Here is a 20,630-nt window from a genome sequence, read left to right as displayed (position 1 = left end):
ATGACTTTTACAAACTTAATATATTCAATTTTCTTTTCAGGTATTTCAACTATGTACAAGGCTATGTAATTCTTACAAATATAGTAAATTAAGTTTATTTTTATATTCCTTTCAATTTAAAGGAATCTAAATCAGTTACTTGATCATACATTTTAAGTTGGAATCATAAAACTAATATTTGTATATTCAGATAAGCTAAATCGTAAATATTTTATGTACTTATAGCAACATAGCCAAAGCATTCTTAAATGTATCATGCACTTTAATAGTATTAAAATATTAATGAAATTAATAACCCATATTATTTTATACTTAACTCTTAGTTTCCAAAATTAAAAAGATATTTACTGGCATAGAGAGCGCCTCGGTGGCTTAGTCGGTTAAGCCTGGGATTCATGATCTCAATTCAGGTCTTGATCTCAGGGTAGAGAGTTCAAGGCCCCTCTTGGGCTCCACGCTGTGCATAGAACCTACCTAAAAAAAAGAGAGCGATTTACCCGCATAAGACAATAAGGCATTCCCTAGAAGGTTAAGATTCACCATGAACCAAGAGATGTATATATCTACCAGTGATGTTGCTGAAAACCTGACTGTGATGATCACAGCACATGCCCTATTCTTGGGCCAGAACTTAGCTTGACCAGCCCCGTTGGTTTGCTCCACTTTCTCACTGTGAGTCAGACTGAGATGAACACGGTGGCCTCAGTAAGCTTTGTGTTTTTAAGATTTTATTTACTTATTTTCTAGAGAAAGAGAGCACGCGCAAGCATGGGGAGGAGCAGAGGCAGAGGGACAAGCCAGCTCGGGGCTGAGCGCTGACTTGGGGCCGGATCTCAAGACCCTGAGATACTGACCTCAGCCAAAACCAAGAGTCCTTCCCTCAACCGACTGAGCCACCCAGGCGCCCCAGAGCTTTGTGTCTCTGACTGTATCCTTAGGATAGCTGTCTAGAAACGTATGGCCCTTTTTCAGGACACTTGATGAATATTTTCTGATTGCCTTCCCAAAAGTGTGTCACTGGCGTGCATTCCATGAATATTGCGTTATCACGACCGTCCCACCACATCCTCCGCGGCACCGAGTATAATCTTTACTGTTACTATTATCATCATCATCATCGCCTCTGCCAATTTGAGCGTGGCAAATGACGCCTCGTTATTTGGGGTTCATTTATTCCGTTGCAAGTGCGGCTGAACGTGTTTCGTACGTTCACTGGGCACGCAGCTTTCGGGGTGTCCCCCGCCTTGGCCGCCAGGTAGGATGCAGGTAGGTAGGGCTGAGCGCGCAATTCCGGGCCCCGCGGCCAGGGGGCGCTGCCACCCAATTTCCCCACCCCCACCCCTCTACCCACGCCCCGTCCGGGCTGGGGCGGGCAGGGGGGCGGGCAAGCGGGGCCGCAGGCGCAGGCGCGGGCGGGGCGCTAAGGTTGGCGTCCTGTCGCCCCGACCTTCGCCAGCGGGGCAGTAGCATCATGACGGTGGGAGCCAGGCTCCGAAGCAAGGCGGCGAGTGGTTTCCTGCGCCGCGGGCCCCGAGGGCGAGCGCGGGCGGAGGGGGACGAGGAGGCGGCCGCCCTCCTGGAGCCGCCGGAGCGCGGGGACGAGGCGGCGAGCGGGGCGAGCGCGGGGCGCCCGGGGGCCCGCAGCGCGCGCACGGTGCACCTGGCAGTCCTCCCCGAGCGCTACGAGCCGCTGGACGAGCCGGCCGCGGGCGAGAAGCCCAAGAGGAGGTACCGGCAGAAGCTGAAGAAGTACGGCAAGGTAGGGCCCCACGCCTGCCACCGCCCGCGGGCTTGGGGTGCGGGCGGCCCGACCCCCCGCTTCCTGGCCGATCGCCCGGAGGGCGGAGGTAGGGTCCCCACCGGCCGGCTGCGCGCAGCTTCTCTGGGCTGCCCCTGCGTCCCCTGGCCAGCATTCGTTAACAGACACCGAAGAGGGTTCCGTCTGTCGACTGGGAGGTGAAGGAAAACTAAATCGCAAGTAACGACAGGAGCCAAACCGGAGCTTTGCGGCGGGGGAGGGGGCGCCAATCCCCCCGCCCCTCTGGGGCTGGCCGCTTGGTCACGTTCCCAGCATTCCCCGTGGTTCTCATCCTGGTGTGTCTTACACTCCCTTGCACAGTTGGTGGGACAGAAATCCGTGTCCCTGTTTTACAGATGGGAATACTGAGGCATTTGAGTGGTTAGGTGACTTACAGAAGGTGACCCAGTTGGAAAGTAGGGAGCTGCCGGCCAATTCATCTGTTCTCCGGCAACATCCTCTCCGGGATATGCCACCAGCTGAGAACCGTTCGGTTATTCTCCTCAGGCATTCCCGAGGTTATGTCCAGGGCCTGGGAGCTCAACAATACATAAATAGGCACTTGTTGAATCTACTTTTCTCTTCCCCCAGCTGGCTATCCGTGTACTCCGGGACCTGCAGACATACTACTGCCTTTTGCCTTGGGGGCTGGGGGGCAGAGGAAAGAGGGGAGACAGGAGGAGAGAGAGAGAGAATCTGAATATGGGGTAAAATGACAGTGTCCTTCTCAGAGATCAAAGCCCAAGGCAGTGCCCAGGTGCCTCTCCCTGGGATCACTTGAAGCTACTTCTGCCCCAGCCCCTTGGGGCTGGACAAGGCCACCCAGAAGATCATCATAAAACTCACTGTGTCCTGGCCAAAGGCCCCATCTGATTCACGGTCTCATTATCTGTGTCCTCCAGTGGCCTCTTAGCCGATCTAAAACCATCTGGTCTCTGCTCCTAGAAACTTCGGTGTATCATCTCCTGTAAAAGCCCGTCAGCGGCTTTGGGCCCAGCGTACGGGCAGGCAGTGAGTGGTACAGGATATTACTAAAAACTCTGAGGTCAGGACTCTCAGGCTCAGAGTCCTGCTAGAACTGATTACCCGCTTCCTGGTCTCAGTTGAGCACAGAGAAACCACCACTGGCCTCTCAGTGGGTGAACGGGTACTGTACATCTCAGATCAGGCTGGCACCTGAAGATGGTTTTTGGGTGCTCATTTCATGCAGGGATTGTGCTAACCACTAGAGATCAGAAACCAGATATAGTGCGGTCCTGCCCTAGTGAAGTCCATGCCTGCCAGGGAAATCCCGACCTGGCAGAGTCGGGGCGCCACCACGGAGCCTCATGGTACAGAGTCCTCAGGGATGAGGCTGTAAAGTCAGGGACAGTTTGAAATCAATGGTGACATGAGAACTTGGCAGAGAAGATTGAGGTCTCACAGGTTAACAACGAGGTACCACCTCACACTCACTAGGATGGCTAGTACTTAAAAAACAAAGAACAAAAAAAAAAACAAAAAATAGCAAATGTTGGCAAGGATGTGGAGAAATTAGAATTATGCAGATTGCTAATGGAAATGTAAAATGGTGCGACTGCTGTGGTAAACAGTTTGGAGGTTCTTCCAAAAATTAAGCATAGAACTACCATATGATTCAGCAATTCAGCTCCTAGGTATGTACCCGAAATAATTGAAAATAAGTACTGAAATATACATATATATATATTTGAGAGAGAGAACATATTCACATGTTCGTTGCAGCATTATTCAAAATAGCCAAAAAGTGGAAACAACTGATAAATGATAAACAAAATGTGGTGTATACATATGGTGAAATATTACTCAGTCATTAAAAGGAGTGAAGTACCATTACGGGCCACAACGTGGATATGATGGAGGCTGGCTGGAGGGTCCTTGGCTCCGTGCAGGATGGCACTCAGAACTCGAGCCAAGAGGAAGTGAAAGCAGAGTTTATTGAAGACACAGAGAATATAGATACAGAGTGTCTTGGAGACCTGGAAAGAAAAGTGAGTCTCATCTGGGCATGGGGTTTTTACTGAGACCTGGCGTTTTTACTGAGGATAATGGGCTGGTGCAAGTGTCTTCTCAGGCATCTAGGAACAAAGACGAGTGTTGAGGTGTCCTTCGTAAGTCATTTAGGCCCTGGAGCCAGGGATCTTGATGAGTCAGCGATCTGGGAACCACCCTGCCTGGTCACTCCTTAGATGTTACTTATTGTGCTGGGAGCCTCCAAAGCAATTATTAAATCCTTGACCTTTACATGGAGAACATACAGTATCTGTTCTATAAGGTGTGTGAAGGGCGACAGTCTAGGTCCTGGCCAAAATAGAAGCAGGAAAAAAAGCAGTTTTTAATGGGGTCCCTTCAGTTTCCCTGTCTCAGATGAACCTCGAAAACATTATGCTAAGTGGAAAAAACCAGACACACGGGATCACGTACTGTATGCGGGTATGATTCCGTTTCTATAGAATATCTAAAATAGGTAAATGCAGAGAGAGGGAAGCAGATGGGTGGTTGCCAGGGACTGCGGAGAAGGAAAAATGGGGGGGGCAAGTGTGTAACAGGTGCAGCTCTTCTTTTGGTGATGGTGAAGATGTTTTGGAAGTAGGTAGAGGTGCTGGTCGCATGACACCGCCAATGTACTAGATGCTACTGAATTTTTCACTTTAAAATGGTTAATTTTTATGGCAGCAAAAGCTTGGTTGTGTCTCACCCTAGCTCAGTAGACACCGGAAGCCATATGAGAGGACACTGTCCAATTAGGGTTGGACGTGCCCTCTCCGTCCTCAACTTCCCACCTTCTTGGAGGTGTCTGGGAAGGTAACCAGTTAGGTGCCAACATGGAGGAATAGAGGAGCCCTCCCCTCTGCTGAAAATGTACGGCAACAGCCAAGCCTCCGCTAGAGGTGTGGGGAGGTAAGTATCCAGGCTTTAGCCAGCATGTGAGTCTCCTTTTCCTGGGCCCAGTGGAATAAGGAGGGACCTGTGGGCAAGCCACGTTGTTCTTGGTTGTTGTTTTTTTTTTTTTAAGATTCTTATTTATTTATTTATTTGACAGAGAGACACAGTGAGAGAGAGGGAACACAAGCAGGGGCAGAGGGAGAGGGAGAAGCAGACCTCCCGCCGAGCAGGGAGTCCGATGCGGGGCTTGATCGCAGGACCCTGGGATCATGACCCGAGCCGAAGGCAGACGCTTAACGACTGAGCCACCCAGGCGCCCCCGGACGCGCCACGTTGTCAATGGATGGCTTTTCCTTCAAGGAAGGGGGCTTGGCAGTTCCTAATCATCTGTTCACCGCTCAAGCCCTGCACCTGAGTGTCTTCCTGCTTCTGTTTAAAGAGAAGCATTGGGCCTTCGTGACATGCGAAAGGGTTTCTTCTCTCCTGCTGCCCTGGGGTCCCAGCCAGGCGCGGGCCCCAGTGTCCAGCTGGTCCAGCCTCTCGAAGGAGGCTCGGGGCTCAGGGGCTGTGTGCCTGGACTCTTGCCCAGCAGCGTTCCCTGGTCATTTGTAAGTAATGATGCTCGTGTTCACGTGGTGCTTTCATTGTTAGGAAAGGGCCATTTTCTGGGTCCAGGCGAGGGGAAGGAACAGATGTTTGTTGTTCGGCTGCAGCATGCCAAGAGCTCTGCTGCGCATTTCATGGGTGAGACCCCTGAGTCATGCCCAGAACTTTGGAAAGCGGGGGGCCCCCCACCATTTTGCAGCGGTGGAAGCTGGAGTTTAAGGAAGGTGTGCAGTTCGAGGCCGTACAGCTGGAGGGTAGCCAAGCTGGGAGGCAGGAGTCTCACCTGGCAGTTGGGTTGAGGGGACTAACCCCCAAAACTTAAGATGAGAGGTCGCCTTTCCCAGGCACCCCTGAGAGCCGCAGGAGGGGTGTGGATGAGGAAAGTAAGTACATTTTGTCCATCAGGCAGCTGGGAGAGGGTCGGAGGGGGTAATACAATGTGTGGAGTAGCCTTTAGCTCAAGAGGGAGAAAAATTGTCCTCATGCTGGAGGGTGGCAGCAGGTAAGGACAGGGGCACCGGAGCCCGGCTGCCAGGCTCAAGCCCTGCCCTGCGCCCTGTAGGTTTGGTGACCTTGGGCTGGGCCCACCACTTCGCCTCAGTTTCCTTATGAGTGACATGGGGTAAATCGAGGGTTATGGGCAAGAGTAAATGCCCTCCCCGCAGAGATCTCTGAGCTTGCCTGGCAGGTGGCAAGGCTTTTGTGACTGTTGGCTGCTGGCTCAGGGTGAAGGAGAGACCCTGTAGGACTGTTGACTTTCTGATTCGTTTTTAATCAGAACACAGTAACTCAGAAAAAAAACCTCCGTCTGTAGCTGATCGCCTGGCTCAGCGTTGTGCCTCGGTCCTCACCACATTTCAAAAAACTGAAGACTTGATCTTCATATTCAGGGGAAAGTGATCTTCGTTGGCAGCCGGGTTTTTGTTTTTGTTTTTGTTTTTGTTTGTTTGGGTTTTTTTTTTTTTTTTTTGAAACTGGAGGGGGCAGGGAATCCTTGACTTCCCTGGGGGTTAGTTGAATCCAGAGAACCCCCAGAAAGTGTGGCATCCTCGGACAGCTGTAATAGATCACCACCAACGTGGTGGTTTAGGACCAACACCAGCTGTACAGGTCTGGAGGCCAGAAGTCCGAAATCAGTGTCACTGTGCTAAGGTCCGCAGGCTGGTTCCCCTGGAGGCCCCAGGGAAAAACCAGTTACGATGCTCTTTCCAGCTTCCAGGGTCCCCATCCTCCCGTATCCCAGCCAGCAGTGCAGGTCCACAGATCTCTCTGTCGTGACATTGCCTTCTGTGTGACCCCTGTGTCCCTCTTAACAAGGACGGTGGTCCTCCTTTGGGTCCTTATAATTATGTAGTGGCCCTTATAATGATTGGCCCCACCTGGATAATCCAGGACCATCTCCCCCATCTTAAGATCCTTAATTTAATCACATCTGCAAAATCCCTTTGACCCTATAAAGCCACATATTTACAGGTTCTTGGGACCGGGGGGGCATTCTTCAGCCTACTCGCTCCCCTGGGTCCCCCATGCCTCACTGCTTCTCCAAGAGATTATTTGGGTTGAAAATAATGTGGTTGTGGTTGACCCACATCAAAGAATACAAAACCTCCCTCAAATGACACCGAAATGGTCATCAATAGCTATTTTACATTTCTTTGTATCACTTTTCTCGAACCTGTGTTTTGACAGTATTCCAGCTAATGAGGTATTTTAGTAGCTTTTTTCTAAATGGCAAAGATGAAGCGACGAGCAGTTTTTGCAAATAGCACGCTGAGGAAAGTGGATGTCCAAGGGCCAAAAATGTCAAGTTTAGTGCAGGCCATCTGTGATTCTGGTTGGCATTGCTTATAAAGGACCGTAAAGGACTGTTACACTTGCTCCCAGAGAACAGTCTTTTTGTTACTGTTATTTCAGGGAGGGAAGTAAAATTCTCCCACTGGATCTTATTATACATTTAAGGAGATGTCTCTCTTAGCAACCTCATGCCACCCTCCACCCCACGCATGTACCCTAATGTCTCACTGAGAAGTCAATGGGCACAATGCCAGGAGTCAGTGTCTAGAGAAGCCGTAGATGTTACCTGGCTCTTTCCCGGGGCTCCTTATGGAGGCTTCGAGGTTCCAAAGGAAAGATCTGGGCCTTTTCTGGGTGCTGGGGCTACAGCAAGGAGCACAAGAAAGCCCCTTCATCTGGGAGAGAGGGGAGGTCAGCTTGCTAGACAGACAGACCAGGTTTGCCAGGCAGCGCTGGCCCTGAGCTTTGTGATTGTGATCAGGGGTTTTGAGTGAAACCAGGAATTTTAGGTGCTTATTGGAGTTGGGAAGGTCAGGGGGCTGAGAGACAAGGTGGGTGGTAGGGTCCAAGTCACCCACATGGATGTTGACGTCATTGAGAGTGATGACGAAAGTTGGGGGTGGGAAGCAGAAGGGGGGGTGGGGTGAGCAGCACCATCGATATGAGTGGGCGGGGGGGGGTTCTCTATGCTTCCTGTTGCCATTCCATTTGAATCCCTGGGATGTCCCCTGTCCAGCACCAGGCCCTACAGAAAAGGAGCGGATAGCGAGAAAGCAGGGCGTAGTCGTTACCTTCAAGGGGTTAATCATTGTACTGGAGGATGCAGCAGTCTGAGAATAGTGGGAGACTCTGGAGATGGGTGCGGGTTGGACAGGAATCTGCCCTGGAGATAGAGGGTCGGCAGGGTGGGCTTTCAGATAAAGGTGAAGGGAGGGACACTAGGCCCAGCTTCCAGAAGATGCAGTGACTGGGCTGGAACAGAGAAGAGTACGCTTTGGCTTAACAATAAAACCAGGGGCGCCTGGCTGGTTCAGTCAGTAGAGCACGTACGGGACTCTTGATCTCAGGGCCCTGAGTTCAAGCCCCTGGTGGGCATGGAGCCTACTTTGGCAACAAAACCGGTTTGGTTTTAGAGCTAGCAGCCTCACTACTGTCGGCTTTCACCTCCCTGGCCAGTGGTCCAGTGGCAGCCCCTGGGTCATCCTGGGGGAGCATCTAGCACGGGACCCATGGGGCGCTGACCTCTGAATCAGGACGTCCAAGCTATCTGGAAGTGTGCAGCGCTTGAAAGTACTTTGCAAGATGATTTGCCCTGAGAGAATGCGGCAGAATGGTCCTTTACGTAGGTCACCATGGCGTGTGAGGGACTACAGCGTTGCCTAACACTCCCCTTTGCTTTTCTCTTCTCTCCTGAAAAACAGAATGTTGGGAAGGTGGTCACCAAGGGATGCCGCTACGTGGTCATCGGCCTGCAAGGCTTCGCTGCGGCCTACTCTGCCCCGTTTGGAGTAGCCACCAGCGTGGTCTCGTTCGTCCGCTAGTGGGAGCTGCGGGGGCAGACTCACCAGCACGGATGGAAGCTCCGCTCTGGGACCATCTTAGACCTGAACCCACAGAATCCTTGGAGGAAATCAATGTCTTTCCTTGTTGCATTGGATGAATGTTAGGAATGGAACGTCCCTGCCCGTCCGCTGAGCTTTTCTCATGACTCTAGGACGCCTGTGGCTCCGATGGACAATCCCGCAGAGAATCAGGCCCATGTTAGGTTTGGGGTTACAGTGTGCAAACACCGAAGGCTTCATGCGGAGGTGGCGGGGGGCTGACCCGGAGGCAGACACCTGGCAGACGGGAGCACTCTGGGTGGGTAGCGGAGGGGTGATTACAAGGCGGGACGGGGATTTTGACGATTTGTTATGTTTGGAAGGGTCACAGGCTGACATGGCGCTCCCAGCCCTTGGCTGCCTCGGTTCTGGGGCCAGCAGAGAAGCTGTTTGTCATGTGCCCCAGCTCCTTTCTCCACCCCTTTGTCACCAGGGGTATAATTATGGGCTTGAGAAGAAGAAGGAAGGAAGGAAAATCTCTTTGAAGGTGGGGATGCTTTGAAAACTGTTGATGACGTGTGTGACTGTTTAAAGCAGATAAAGCTTGTGATCCCCCCCTGCCCTCCCCTCCGCCCACCCCCCCAGTGACAGGAATGTGTTGCTGGCCTGGTGGGAGGAAGGGGGCGCAGAGGCAGGCCGGGTGGGCTGTAGAGGTGGCTGGAGGGAGCCATGCCATGGGGCCTGGGCCAGGCCAGTGGCTGGCCGATGGCCGGGCCTCCTGACTCAGCTGCCAGGCACCATCACCGACTGCACCTAGCCACCCAGAGGCGTTTTGTCTTGGGAGAGAGGGAGACATGGTGCCTGGCAAGGAAAGTGTGTGATTTAGAGAAGGAACCAGTAAGTAGGAGACAGGTGTGCTGGAAGTAGAAAGATGGTGGACAGGAGGAGCGGAAGGTGGGGAGCCAGGCCTGGTTTATCAGCCCTGGGAAACCTTAGGTGGGCTGGGCTTGCAGCTCCGGGTAGGGACCAGGGATGCTGGGGGGCTAGGGGTGCCATGGCTGGTGCTGAAAATCCCCCGGGGGCCCATGAGCTCTCACTGGCTGCCTTTGTAGCATCCTTTCCTCTTTGGGGCTGCCAAGCTGGTCCGCATCTCACCTGGATTCAGAGCTCAGTGCCGCATGGGTCCTGGGCTGGACACTCCGCCCAGGATGACGCAGGGACTGCCATTGGATCGTTGGCCAGGGAGGGGAAAGAAAGAGGAGGCTCCTCTTACCGTACCCCTCCGCCAACCCCCGTGATAGGCCCCTGTTCGGACTGTTGCCAGAATATCCAGAAGCCCAAATAGTTGTTGCTGATCAGTCTGTAGGGTGGGCGGCAGCACCTGCGTGTTGCCCTGAGCAGTTCCCCAGGCCTTGCGGAGGAGGCCTCGGTGCTCATGCCTCACCGGTCAAGCCAACCAGGTGGCACCAGAACGTGGAGAAGGTGGCTGGGGAAGACAGACAGATGGACAGAAAAAGGAACCGGTGTAGGAGAGAGTTGTAGCTAGACATTCTGGAGGCTCATGTTGAGGATGAACTTAGATCCAGTTCTGCATCGTTAATATTTGTGAGGAAAAGAGAAAACAAACGGTCTTGTTTTCACTCAAATGCTGAAAGAGGATAAGAGCTAGCCTGAGCACACTGAGACTCGGGGAAAAGAGACCAAAGTGGGAGGAAAAGCCAAGCAGAGTTTAGTGGGAGAGCCAGGCCTCTGCAGCCCACAGGTGACAGGAGGAGGCAGCCTGTGATGGGCTCGGAGCATGTCCCTCCCTGGCGGCCCAGGGATGCTGACCCGCCCTGGAGAAGTCAGCTGAGTCCCCTCGGAGGAACGGAAGTGTGACCCTGGAAGGGACCAGAGCTGCCAAGGCCTGTCCGGTGAAGACCTTCCCCATCCCATCCCCAAATCGGAGACACTATCAGGCCAGGTATATTTGGCCCAAAATTGGAATCGTCTGATTAAGAATCAGCCTAGAAATGTCATCAGTCAGAACCTCGCAGGGATTGTCCCGGGAGCCAGATGCCTGTGTACAGAAGATGACCTTGTCCAAACTCCCAGAGGGTTCGTTTCCCCCGGGGACAGGGCATCCGTGTTGCAGATTACCTTTTTGCCTGTTTCTCTGTCTTCAGTTTTTTTTTTTTTTTTCTTTAAATATCCGGGTCCACACCCTACTGAGAATTGAGTTTTAGAGCTTTGCCTTTACACGCTTGACCAAGAAGCTTCTTTTGTATCCTTTTCCTGGTCTATAATGTAAATAAAACCCTCAATTTGTGGAACGTGTCTGTGTATGAAGTTTTTCTCCCCCTCACTTTCCAGCCTTGCTTGAGGTTCCTGCAGCGTCCAGCCAAGGCTGACTTCACACGGGGACCTCCCTGGGGCACCCAAGCCACCACGAGGAGCCCAGTGCTGCCCCAAGGCCCAAGGGGAGGGAAAGGGTCCCCGATTCATCTGGAACTCTGCTTAGGTCTTAAGGAGGGGAAGGGGGGGGCGGTTCTCAGGAAACCCAGCAGAATAGGGTTCAGCTGAGACTCCTGTCTCAGCTCCTGCATTTGTTGGAAGTGAACATTTCCAGAACGTCCAATAGTTGAAAACTGACTGCTGTGCCCCGGAGCCAAAATAGGTAGCTTGAAGACAGAGTCTGGGTTTATTACTTTGCCAGGCAAAGGAGACTGCAGCTGGCTAGTGCCTCCAAGACTGCAAGCCCACCCAGGGTAAAAAGGCTGAGGAGTCTTAGAGAAAAACGCAGGATCGGGGCAGATTCAATAGGAATCTGTTCACCCTGTCTTCAAAATGGCTCTGGCCATCGGAGTGTTGTTACTACGTTACTACGTATCAGCATCCTACCGAGCTCCTGGAATGAAGGATTTTACAGAAAAGCGAAGGGGGGAGAGGGAGAGGCTTCAGGAACGAAGAGAGAAACTTGTTTAAAGTCACGCCTTGCTAAAGCATGAGTGTGTCCATCTTAATTTCCGTCCATCTTTACATTTCTATTGGGGTTTCACGATTTTGATTGAGAGGCTCGGGTGGGACCAGGAAGCTGCGTTTTTCACTAGTGGCTTAGAAGATGGGGAAATGCTGGCCCCCGGGGGCTGCTGCAGGTTGCAACTGCCAGTGGACTCCCCAGGTGGGAGCCTGGGATCTGACCTGAGCCGGGGGTGGGGGCGGGGGAGGGGGACCTGGCAGGTGCCAGCCCCAGGCGAGGCATATGTAACATGCCCTTTGACTGAGTCTCCACAGAAGCGGTGGGAAAGGACTTGGTGGGAGGGAAGTGTACCCAGTGCAGCCAGTGGGGATGTGTGAGTTTTCCGACACCACCAAGCAGCTATCTGACACCAGTTGGGTGTTCTACAGTTTAATTCCATTCTAGCACTATTCTCTGGAGAGAGCATCGGAGATCCCACAGATGGAAGGGCTTAGTCCTACAAGACTGGTCCAAGTTGCCACCTGTGCTTTTGATGGACCAGCTAAAGATCGGAAGTTCCAACAACACCCTCCTTGGGTTCTGTTAATTTGATAGAGCGGCACACAGAACTGGGAGGAACATTTTACTCCCTTTACCTGTTTATTATAAAAAGGATCCAACTCAGGAGCAGCTGGATGGAAGAGATGCACAGGGCAAGGTCTGAGGAGAGGGTACAGAGCTTCCATGCCTCTCCAAACACACCCGTCTCCCCAAATCTCCAGTGTGTTCACCAACCTGGAAGGTCTCCCGAAGCCTGTTTTTAGGGAGACATCATTACATAGGGTGATTGATTAAGCCAGTGGCAATTGATAATAGAATTCAATGTCCATCCCCTCTCCTCTCCCAGGAGTTCTGGAGGGAGGTGGAAAGTTCCAAATCTTTTAATCACAGGGTTGGTTCTTTGGGCAACATGGAGGCTTGCCTCTTAGCATAACAAAAGACACCTTGCCTGCTCTCAGGACTTAGAAATTCCAAAAGGGTTTTAGGAGCTTGTGCCAGGAACAAGGACCAAGACCAATTCTGTATTTCTTTCTTTCTTTTAAGATTTTACTTATTTGAGACAGAGCATAAACGGCGGGGGGGAAGGAACAGTGGCAGAGGGAGAAGCAGGCTCCCTGCCGAGCCGGGAGCCGGATGCGGGACTGGATCCCAGGACCCTGGGATCATGACCCGAGCCAAAGGCAGACGCTTCACAGACTGAGCCACCCAGGTGTCCCACCAACTATATATTTCTGATTATGAATCACAATAACACAAGCAGGTCAAGAGAAGCAGAGTGGTCCTGGGTTGCCTCAGATTATACTCCCTGGCAGGGCGGGGGTCATGTGTGTCCACCGGCTGTTAGGCATAGAGCAAAGCAGGAAGTGGGGGACCTTGGTATCTTCAGCCACTTTGGAATCGCCCCTGCTGTCCCTTTCTGCCCCGCACCTGCACTTTATCAGAAAACCCCCGACTGGCGTCTGTGACCAAGAAGCAGGACCTGAGCTCAGGCCTCCTGCACCTTCCAGTAGTCCTCCAGGCACAGCGGCGCCCTCGCAGACAGTGGTCCTGGGGCTGGGAAACCCTCCCAGCAGGCTCAGATTCAGGGAGCTGCTGCTGTGGGGTTTGCCCCCACGATGTCCTCCCCCCAGCCCCCGACTCTGCAGGAGCACCGATAAACTGAATTTAACTTTGTGATGCCATCATCCTCAAACTTTTTTTTTTTTAAGATTTTTTTATTTATTTATTTGACAGAGAGAGAAACAGCGAGAGAGGGAACACAAGCAGGGGGAGTGGGAGAGGGAGAAGCAGGCTTGCCGCGGAGCAGGGAGCCTGATTTGGGGCTCGGTCCCAGGACCCTGGGACCATGACCCGAGCCAAAGGCAGACACCCAACTGACTGAGCCACCCAGGTGCCCCCCCAAACTTTTGAAACCTTTATAGCTCTCTCTCTAAATGTATTTTATAATACAAATTATATACAGAGTTAAAGGGGAAAAATAATGCCCTCAGCATCCTTGTAAAGGCCGTATTTGAGAGATTCTGTGGTTTGCCCATAAGCCTGAGAAAAAACAAAATCTTCAAATTCCTTTGACCATTCACGGGGAAATGTGGGGAAAAATAATACATGGGAACTTTTTTTTTTTAGGAGGCAAGGTTTTTGAGCCAAATCACTCCACTGAAGTTCACCAGGAAAAGGAGGTCTCTTCAGATTTTCTAGAAGGCTCAGTGCCAGAGCCTGGTAGGTGTGAAAGCCACAGAGGGGCAGGTCTTGGAGGGGAAGGGAGGAGGGCAGAACAAAAGTTTGGTTGCTGGATGTCCAGGCCTAATCTCCCCTGCAGGAGTGCTCAGCACCTTGCACCCTGCAGCTCCATCTGGGACACAAATTAGGGTCAGAATTCAACACCGCCAGGACTGGCTTGGCTGTTTTGTTTTTTTAACAGGCGTTTCTCAGGTGATTCGCTTGCATAATCTGCTGACAAGGCTCTAAACAAGCGTGTCTGGTTCAAAGCTGATACAGAAATGAGGCCCAAAGTACAGACGGAGCAAAGAGCGAGCCCTTCCTTTTACTGGGTCTTTAAATCCAGAGCAAACCCCTTCCAACCAGACCTGCTTTCTCCATTCAAAATGCGGGGAGGCTCTGACAGTTAAGCCTCTACCTTCCGCTCAGGTCATGGTCCTGAGGTCCTGGGATGGAGCCCCACATCGAATGGGGAATCCTTGCTCAGCAGGGAGCCTGCTTCTCCCTCTCCCTCTGCTGCTCCCCCTTGCTTGTGCTCTCTGCCTCTATGTGTGTGTCAAATAAATACATAAAATCTATAAAAAAATTCAAAATGGGGGGAAATAATTCGTGTGTATTTCCCTGCCTAGGAGAGATGTTCAGAATTGCAGAAGTAGAAAGTGGTGACATAACACCTTTTTTGTTTGTTTGCCAGGGACTTTTCTGCTGGAAAAAACACTTTACCTGTTTATCTTCTTTCATCGTGGAAAGAACCCTGAGTTAGATATTATTATCATGCCCCCACTCTGTTGTGGATGATGGTTTGTGTATTTTGAGATGTGTAGCGTTAAGGAGAAAAAGACATGTAACTTATTTACAAATGTCCTTTATCACCTTTACTTCTCCATGCAAAATTAAGCTTGGATTTGCGTTTTGGAGCTTCCGTTTCAGTAAGTCAGTGAGCCATGCCCGTGGTGCCACAGGCCTGAGATTCCACCTGCACCCCCCCACCACCCCCCCGGATTCTGCATGCCCCACCGCCCGGGTCTCGCTGGGAATCAGAGGAGGACCAGGAGCACGCAGTCTCTTAGCTGGGAGGCGCTGTGATGGCTGGCTTAACCATATCCTTAGATGTGATTCTGTGGCCAGGAAGCCCTGAAACCGGGACTCAGGCTTTGCTTTCAGCCACTTCCAGCTGCCCCCCGACTCTCGGTTCCTCTCTGGCTCTGTTACCCCCAAAGGACTGCAAGGAAGAGGGAACTTTCATCCTAATCACATCCAATTTGCATTCCTGGGCCCAACAATGTGATCCAGCTAGGTAGCTAGAAACCCTGCAGCCAAAGATTCGTGGCGCTTACTAGCCCCTCACACCATGCTGAGATTCCTTAGCTGCTTTACCACAGGCGAGGCACAGGATGTCCAGGCTGCTTTGAGGTAACGGGCTTGAGCAATGGAAGCTTGAGCGAGGCAGAAAGGGGCCATAGCGACCAGAAAGCTGAGTGCAAATAGGTTCATTAAGCGATCCACCTTCCAATAGCCATAGGCCTTAACTGACCAATTACATCCAGGCACCATTCCCGAGATTACCCAAAAAGGGGAAATTCCGTACGTCTCCATACTCCTCACTCCACACTATACTGTGACCCCTCACACCTGCGTTGCAGTCTCTCCTTTGCTCTTCTGCCTGCGAATCGCTTGTGCTGTATTCGATAAACTTTTATTCTGCGTTGGGTGAAGTATCTCACTACCTGGGCCACCAGCCCCCACCCAATTGGGGTGCCCCACATTTGGTGACCCCCCCATCAGAGCTCCCGTACCCTGCAAAGAGGGCGGGACATGGGGGCTGGGCCGGGGAAGGGATCTGTGCCCCCAGGTCGGGGTGGTTGAAGTTACTGTATTTTGCCACGCGTCCTTGGTGTGATCTGGGCAACCACAGTTACTGTTCCCACTGCCTGGGGACTGTGTTCCCCTGGGGCCAGAGCTTCCTGTTTCCTCACAGCGCCCCGGGGGGCCATGTGCCTGAGCCCCCAGGCTAGCAGGAAGCCGCCCTGCACCCCAGGAACACCACTGGCATTGGACCACCTGGCTTCCCAGAACTTCCCACAACTATTTTCTGTATTTTGGAGGCAGTCTTTGAAATGCCAGTCCACTGTCCTCCTGGTGGTGGCCTCACTGAAATAAATTCCTTTCTTGTTTCACCACCTCTGGATTTGGTCAGCGGCAAGTGGCCAGACCTGGTCTGTTAGGATGCTCCCCTGTCCCAGCCTGGTGCTGTTTGTTGCACCCCAACCTGCTACAGGGGAGAGGGGGAGGGAGGGACTGAGGGGGGGTGGGGAGACACACAGCCTGCTCCCCCTCCACTGTTAGTGTTTGTCTCTCTTCCCCCTAAACTCATCCTTTATCTACACGGGGAATGGCTTCCAGGTTCCTGTTGGGAGCAGAGCCCCACCTTCCCGTTTGCTTAAAACAAACCCAGCTAGAGCTGCCACAGAGCTGGTGTGGGGGCAGGGGCTCAAGAGCTGCTGATCGGAGGCATGTGGCTGGAGGTTCCAGGAAAAGGCTTATTTGTAGCTTTCTGTCTTTTCCAGCCATTCCAGATGAGGAAGGACTCAGCACTTTCACCCTGAGCTGGGTTAGGCTTGCCACTGGCCTTGTTTGCCAACACCCGGGCTGGTCCTGTTTGTGACATGGGGGTGCAGAAGAAGTCCTGTAAACTCCTTTGGGCACGGTGTTCAAAGGACAAACAGGCTGCCTGAGGATCAGCAGGAGAGCTTGGGGCTCTCAGGAGGTCAGGGGGCAGGAGGTCATGGTCATGGCTCATGGCAGACACACAGGGGCCCTACGAGCTCAGTCATAACAGCTGTGAGGCCCGGGAGAGCAAATATACACTTTCATTAATCACCCAAGGAGCCTCTTCATTTGTGTCCGCTCATGTATTCAGCAAAGAAGCCTTGTGCACCTGCTGTATGCCTGCACCACGCTGGACGGCTGGGCATCTCCACTGGGAGGCAACAGGCTGGGTGGTTGTGGGTGTGAGCCCCGCTATCACACTGCCCCGGGTTGCAGCGTCACGTGCAGGAGGTTGTTAGGGGGTTGTAGAGAGCAAGAGGGAGTCACTCATGTCAGGCAGGGGCCTATGTCAAGCAAAGACACAAGGAGTAAAGCGTACTGTAGCTACGAGACGTCGCCGAGCCCAGCACCAGCTGTGGACGCCCCAGGACTGACGATGAGCAGAAGCAGAGGGGGTCTGCAGGGGCCCGAGCCTGCTTCAGTCCCTCCGAAAAGGGAGGACCCTTGCAGTAAACTGTCCGACTCTTCAGACTGGAGCCCTCTGTCCGACCGCTTCAAAAAGCTAACTGCCACCGAGGGCTCTGCCCGATGGATGTCCGAGCAGAACGGAGATCCTTCCCTGCTCAAACACAACAGGCAATGTGTGCCCAGAACCGACCCGGACCAGACGAAGGCCTTTTCTCAGCTTCATGCCCACAGACTGACTTCGAGTTTGGTTCCTTAACTTCCGATAACTGCTCCGTTATCTGGTTTGTTGTGTGACGTATCTTACCTTCTGCTCGCTGTGCTGTTACGAAGCCAAGTCAGTCACATGGTGAAATGTCATTGAGTTTGGAATCCTGAACCCGCTTTATAATTATGTTGCCCTTGCTTTATGGCTGACGTCGTGGAAAGCCCCAGCTCAGGCGTGGCCTTCAGCGCACGCTCATGACAGAGGTGCCGTGGGCTCAACTCCCAGTAGCCGGAGGCGGGACTGGGCAGAAGACACCCAGCCATGGCCTCAGGCCACCCCCCGGGGAACGCTGAAGCCAGCATGGCCTGACAGGGTTGACCTGACTTGCTCCGGGATGGCCAGGCCCTTCTACCCCATGCTGATCAGTCCGTGGATGTGGGCTGCCCGCTGGGCAAGATGGCTCTCCAGAGCTGAGGCAGTCTGGAAGGTGCTCTTAGCTGAAAAGCTGTCTGCAGACATCCCCAGCAGCTGGGGCCGAGTCTTTTCTGGAAGGTGGATCTGGGTAGCACGGCCGGGTGTCCACCGCACTGGCTCTGAAATCTGACTGCACAGCTCACTCCCTGTGTGACCTTGGGCAAGAGGCTCAACCTGTCTGCATCACAGTTCGCCCATCTGACAAGAGGGGGTTTGATAACTGTATCCACTTTGTAGAGTTTTCAGGAGGATATTCATTCTCACAATAGTGAAACCCACAGAAAGAGCTCAGTATGTCCTTGTTTCTGGAAATAGTAAAAAAGTAAGGTCTGGCCTTGAGGGAACTTTTATTCAGTCATATAGCTGCAGACAATTATAATCTAGTGTGAAGAGTGCGTGCACCCCTTAGGGGTGGCCCCTGACCCTGTCTTGGGAAGGCTTCCCACAAGGTGAGGGATGTCAAAGCTGGGACCTGTGTGATGAGCAGGAGCTAGGGGGCGAAGGGGTGGCGGTGGCGGGGGAGACAGTTTCAGGCAATGGGAGGAACATGTGCAAAGGTCCAGAGGGGAGAGAAAAGTGAGTGACGGTGTGCCTGGAGAGGGGCGTCCAGGGGGTGGTGGGGAGTGGGGTGCCTGAGTCATGAACACCGACCTTGGCGAAGGGAGACCTTTAACAGAGGAGGTGGCTTCCACTGTAAGCACGGCCTGCCCTGCTCTCCCGGTTGGCTAGGGCTGGAACCAGGCAGTGGGGGTGGCCTTGACCTCCAAGGCCAGGAGGCCCTGGGCCCTGAGGTCTTCCTGGGCACTTGGGCAGGGGACATCCTGCCTGGTTGGGAACTGGGGACCATCCTCTGCTAACACCGAACTTTGGAGGGGGAAGGGATCTGGGTCTTCCTTTGCGCTTGCTCTCAGCCGCAGAAGTAATCTGAGCACTGCACAGGGAGTCAGGAAAGCAATCGGCTGTGTGGCTTTGAACCAGTCCCTTTACTTCTCTGGACCCGGGTACGGTTGAAGCGGATGGCGCCTTATTAGGATCCCCTGGCCCTGGTGCCCTGAGTTGGAGGGATCTTCTTGCAGCTTCCCTCTGACAAAAATCCCGTCTCTTTGTACTTTGATCTTGCTTATCTTTTCTTTCTTCAAGGGGGCCATTTCCTATTCTTCCTCCCTCTTGACCTCTTAAGGAGCTCTCAAGGCCACCCTGACCATCAGCAGGCCTGCCACCTCCTCTCCGCAGGCCCCTGAGAAGGAAACAGAAACAATAGGAATCACTTCCCCAGCAGCCTCAATCCCTTGTCCAGAAGAGGGATCAGGTTGTTATCTGGCTGCTGCTGTTTCCCCCAGTCCCACCCCACCCTCCGGCCTGCCCTCCCTCCTGACCAAGGGTCCCCACGGCAGGCCCGCAGAGGCCAAGCCCTGACCTTTGCCCCCGCCCTTCTGTCAGCTGCCTCCCAGCCCTGTACTTGGAACTCTGCTTCTCTCAGCAGGAAGGCTCAGCTCGGGGCCTCCTCCTCCGTGCAGCCTTCCCTCATCTCAGCTGCTGGAATGAATCAGTTCTTCTGGACACGGCAGCCTCCCGCCTGTCCTGAGTCTCAGCCTCCGTTTTAATCTGCTCTGTATCTGCTCTATGTTAGAATTAGTTGTTAACACGTGCGATTCCCCATGCTGCCCCCAGCCTGATGTTTGCATATAGTAGGTGCCGGGGAGGGGGACACAAAAAAAAGGAAGAAAAGAAAGGAAACGGCACAAAAATTTCTAAGAAGCTTTGTGGTGCCTTTAGAGCAAAACTGTTCCCTGTTTATTGTTTTGTGTCCAACAAAAATCACAAAACAAAGATCTTTGGAGCGTGCATGAGCCCAGACAATTCTACCAGACAGCCGTGCTTGGGAACAAGGAGGAAAGCGATTAACAAGGTCTCGTACTTGGTGACAGCACGAGAAAGCTCACTGGGAACGAACCTGCTGCAGCGCTCCGCTGCCCCTTGTCCTGAGTGTATAGAAAGTGTGTGAGGGCACAGGGAGGGTGGGACACTGACCAGGCAGGTCAGGGGACTGGCCATGGCGCTACCCGGGTCTGATCTCGAAGTGAATGGAGTTTGGCCCGTGTGCTGCCTGGCCTGATGAGGAGCAGCCGGGTGGCCAGAGGGAGTTGGGGGCATGGAGCTGGGGACAGGCCATCCTGCAGGCCTTGGGGGCCGTGGAGATGACGTGGCTCTCCTTCAGATCGAGGCGAGGCACCTCTGCAGGCTTTGAGCAGACAAGGGCAGGACCTGACTTCTGTGTTAACAGTGCCCTCCGGGGAGGGACTGTCCTCAGCCCATTCCACAGATGAGGAGGCTGAGGCAGAGAAGGTGAGGAGCCCAACCCCCACTCACACCGTTGGAGGATGTGACTCTCCGGCCTAGCACCCCACTCCTGACCATCCCCCTCTGCAGGTACGTGTCCATCTACTGGCTGCTTGCTTGTGTGAGGCATCACTCCTACCCCTGGAACGTAGGCTCCACGGTGGCAGGGACCGTGCAGTTCACTGCTGTATCCTTTGTGCCTTGTACAACGCCTGTGACCTAGCAGGAGTTCAGGGGACCTTTGCGGATGAGCGGACAAAGACAGACATCCCAGAGGGCGCGAGCTGGTGTGCTGGGTGGTGATCTCTGGAAGGCTCGGCATGCGAGGCTTCCCCGGGGAATTCCTGGGACTCCAGGCCGGCCTGAGGTCACATACGTGGGTTTCTGCTCGGGACCTCTCCCTACCCCACCGTGGCACGTATCTTGGAGAGTCAGAGGAGGGTGCTTGGCTGTGTGGTGTCCTTCATTTATCAATTGCCTGGTTCTTTTACAGGCTCAGTCACTCACAGCTGT

The 20,630-nt window shown here is 53.2% G+C and overlaps 1 protein-coding gene across 1 annotated transcript; it reads left to right on the top strand.

The window, feature by feature from the left end:
• Positions 1 to 1,391: 1,391 nt before the first annotated feature.
• On the top strand, positions 1,392 to 10,949 carry C10H1orf115 (chromosome 10 C1orf115 homolog). The gene is made up of 2 exons (XM_027613342.2): positions 1,392 to 1,759; positions 8,524 to 10,949. Exons 1-2 carry the CDS (start codon positions 1,472 to 1,474, stop codon positions 8,641 to 8,643), a joined length of 408 nt encoding a protein of 135 aa, XP_027469143.1. The 5' UTR covers positions 1,392 to 1,471; the 3' UTR covers positions 8,644 to 10,949.
• The last annotated feature ends 9,681 nt before the right edge of the window (positions 10,950 to 20,630 follow it).

This window comes from Zalophus californianus, chromosome 10 (assembly GCF_009762305.2).
Source record: "Zalophus californianus isolate mZalCal1 chromosome 10, mZalCal1.pri.v2, whole genome shotgun sequence".
NCBI classification, from domain to species: Eukaryota; Metazoa; Chordata; class Mammalia; order Carnivora; family Otariidae; genus Zalophus; species Zalophus californianus.
The sequence above is the reverse complement of the archived record's forward strand: the minus strand, read 5'-3'. Positions and strand labels throughout refer to the sequence as shown.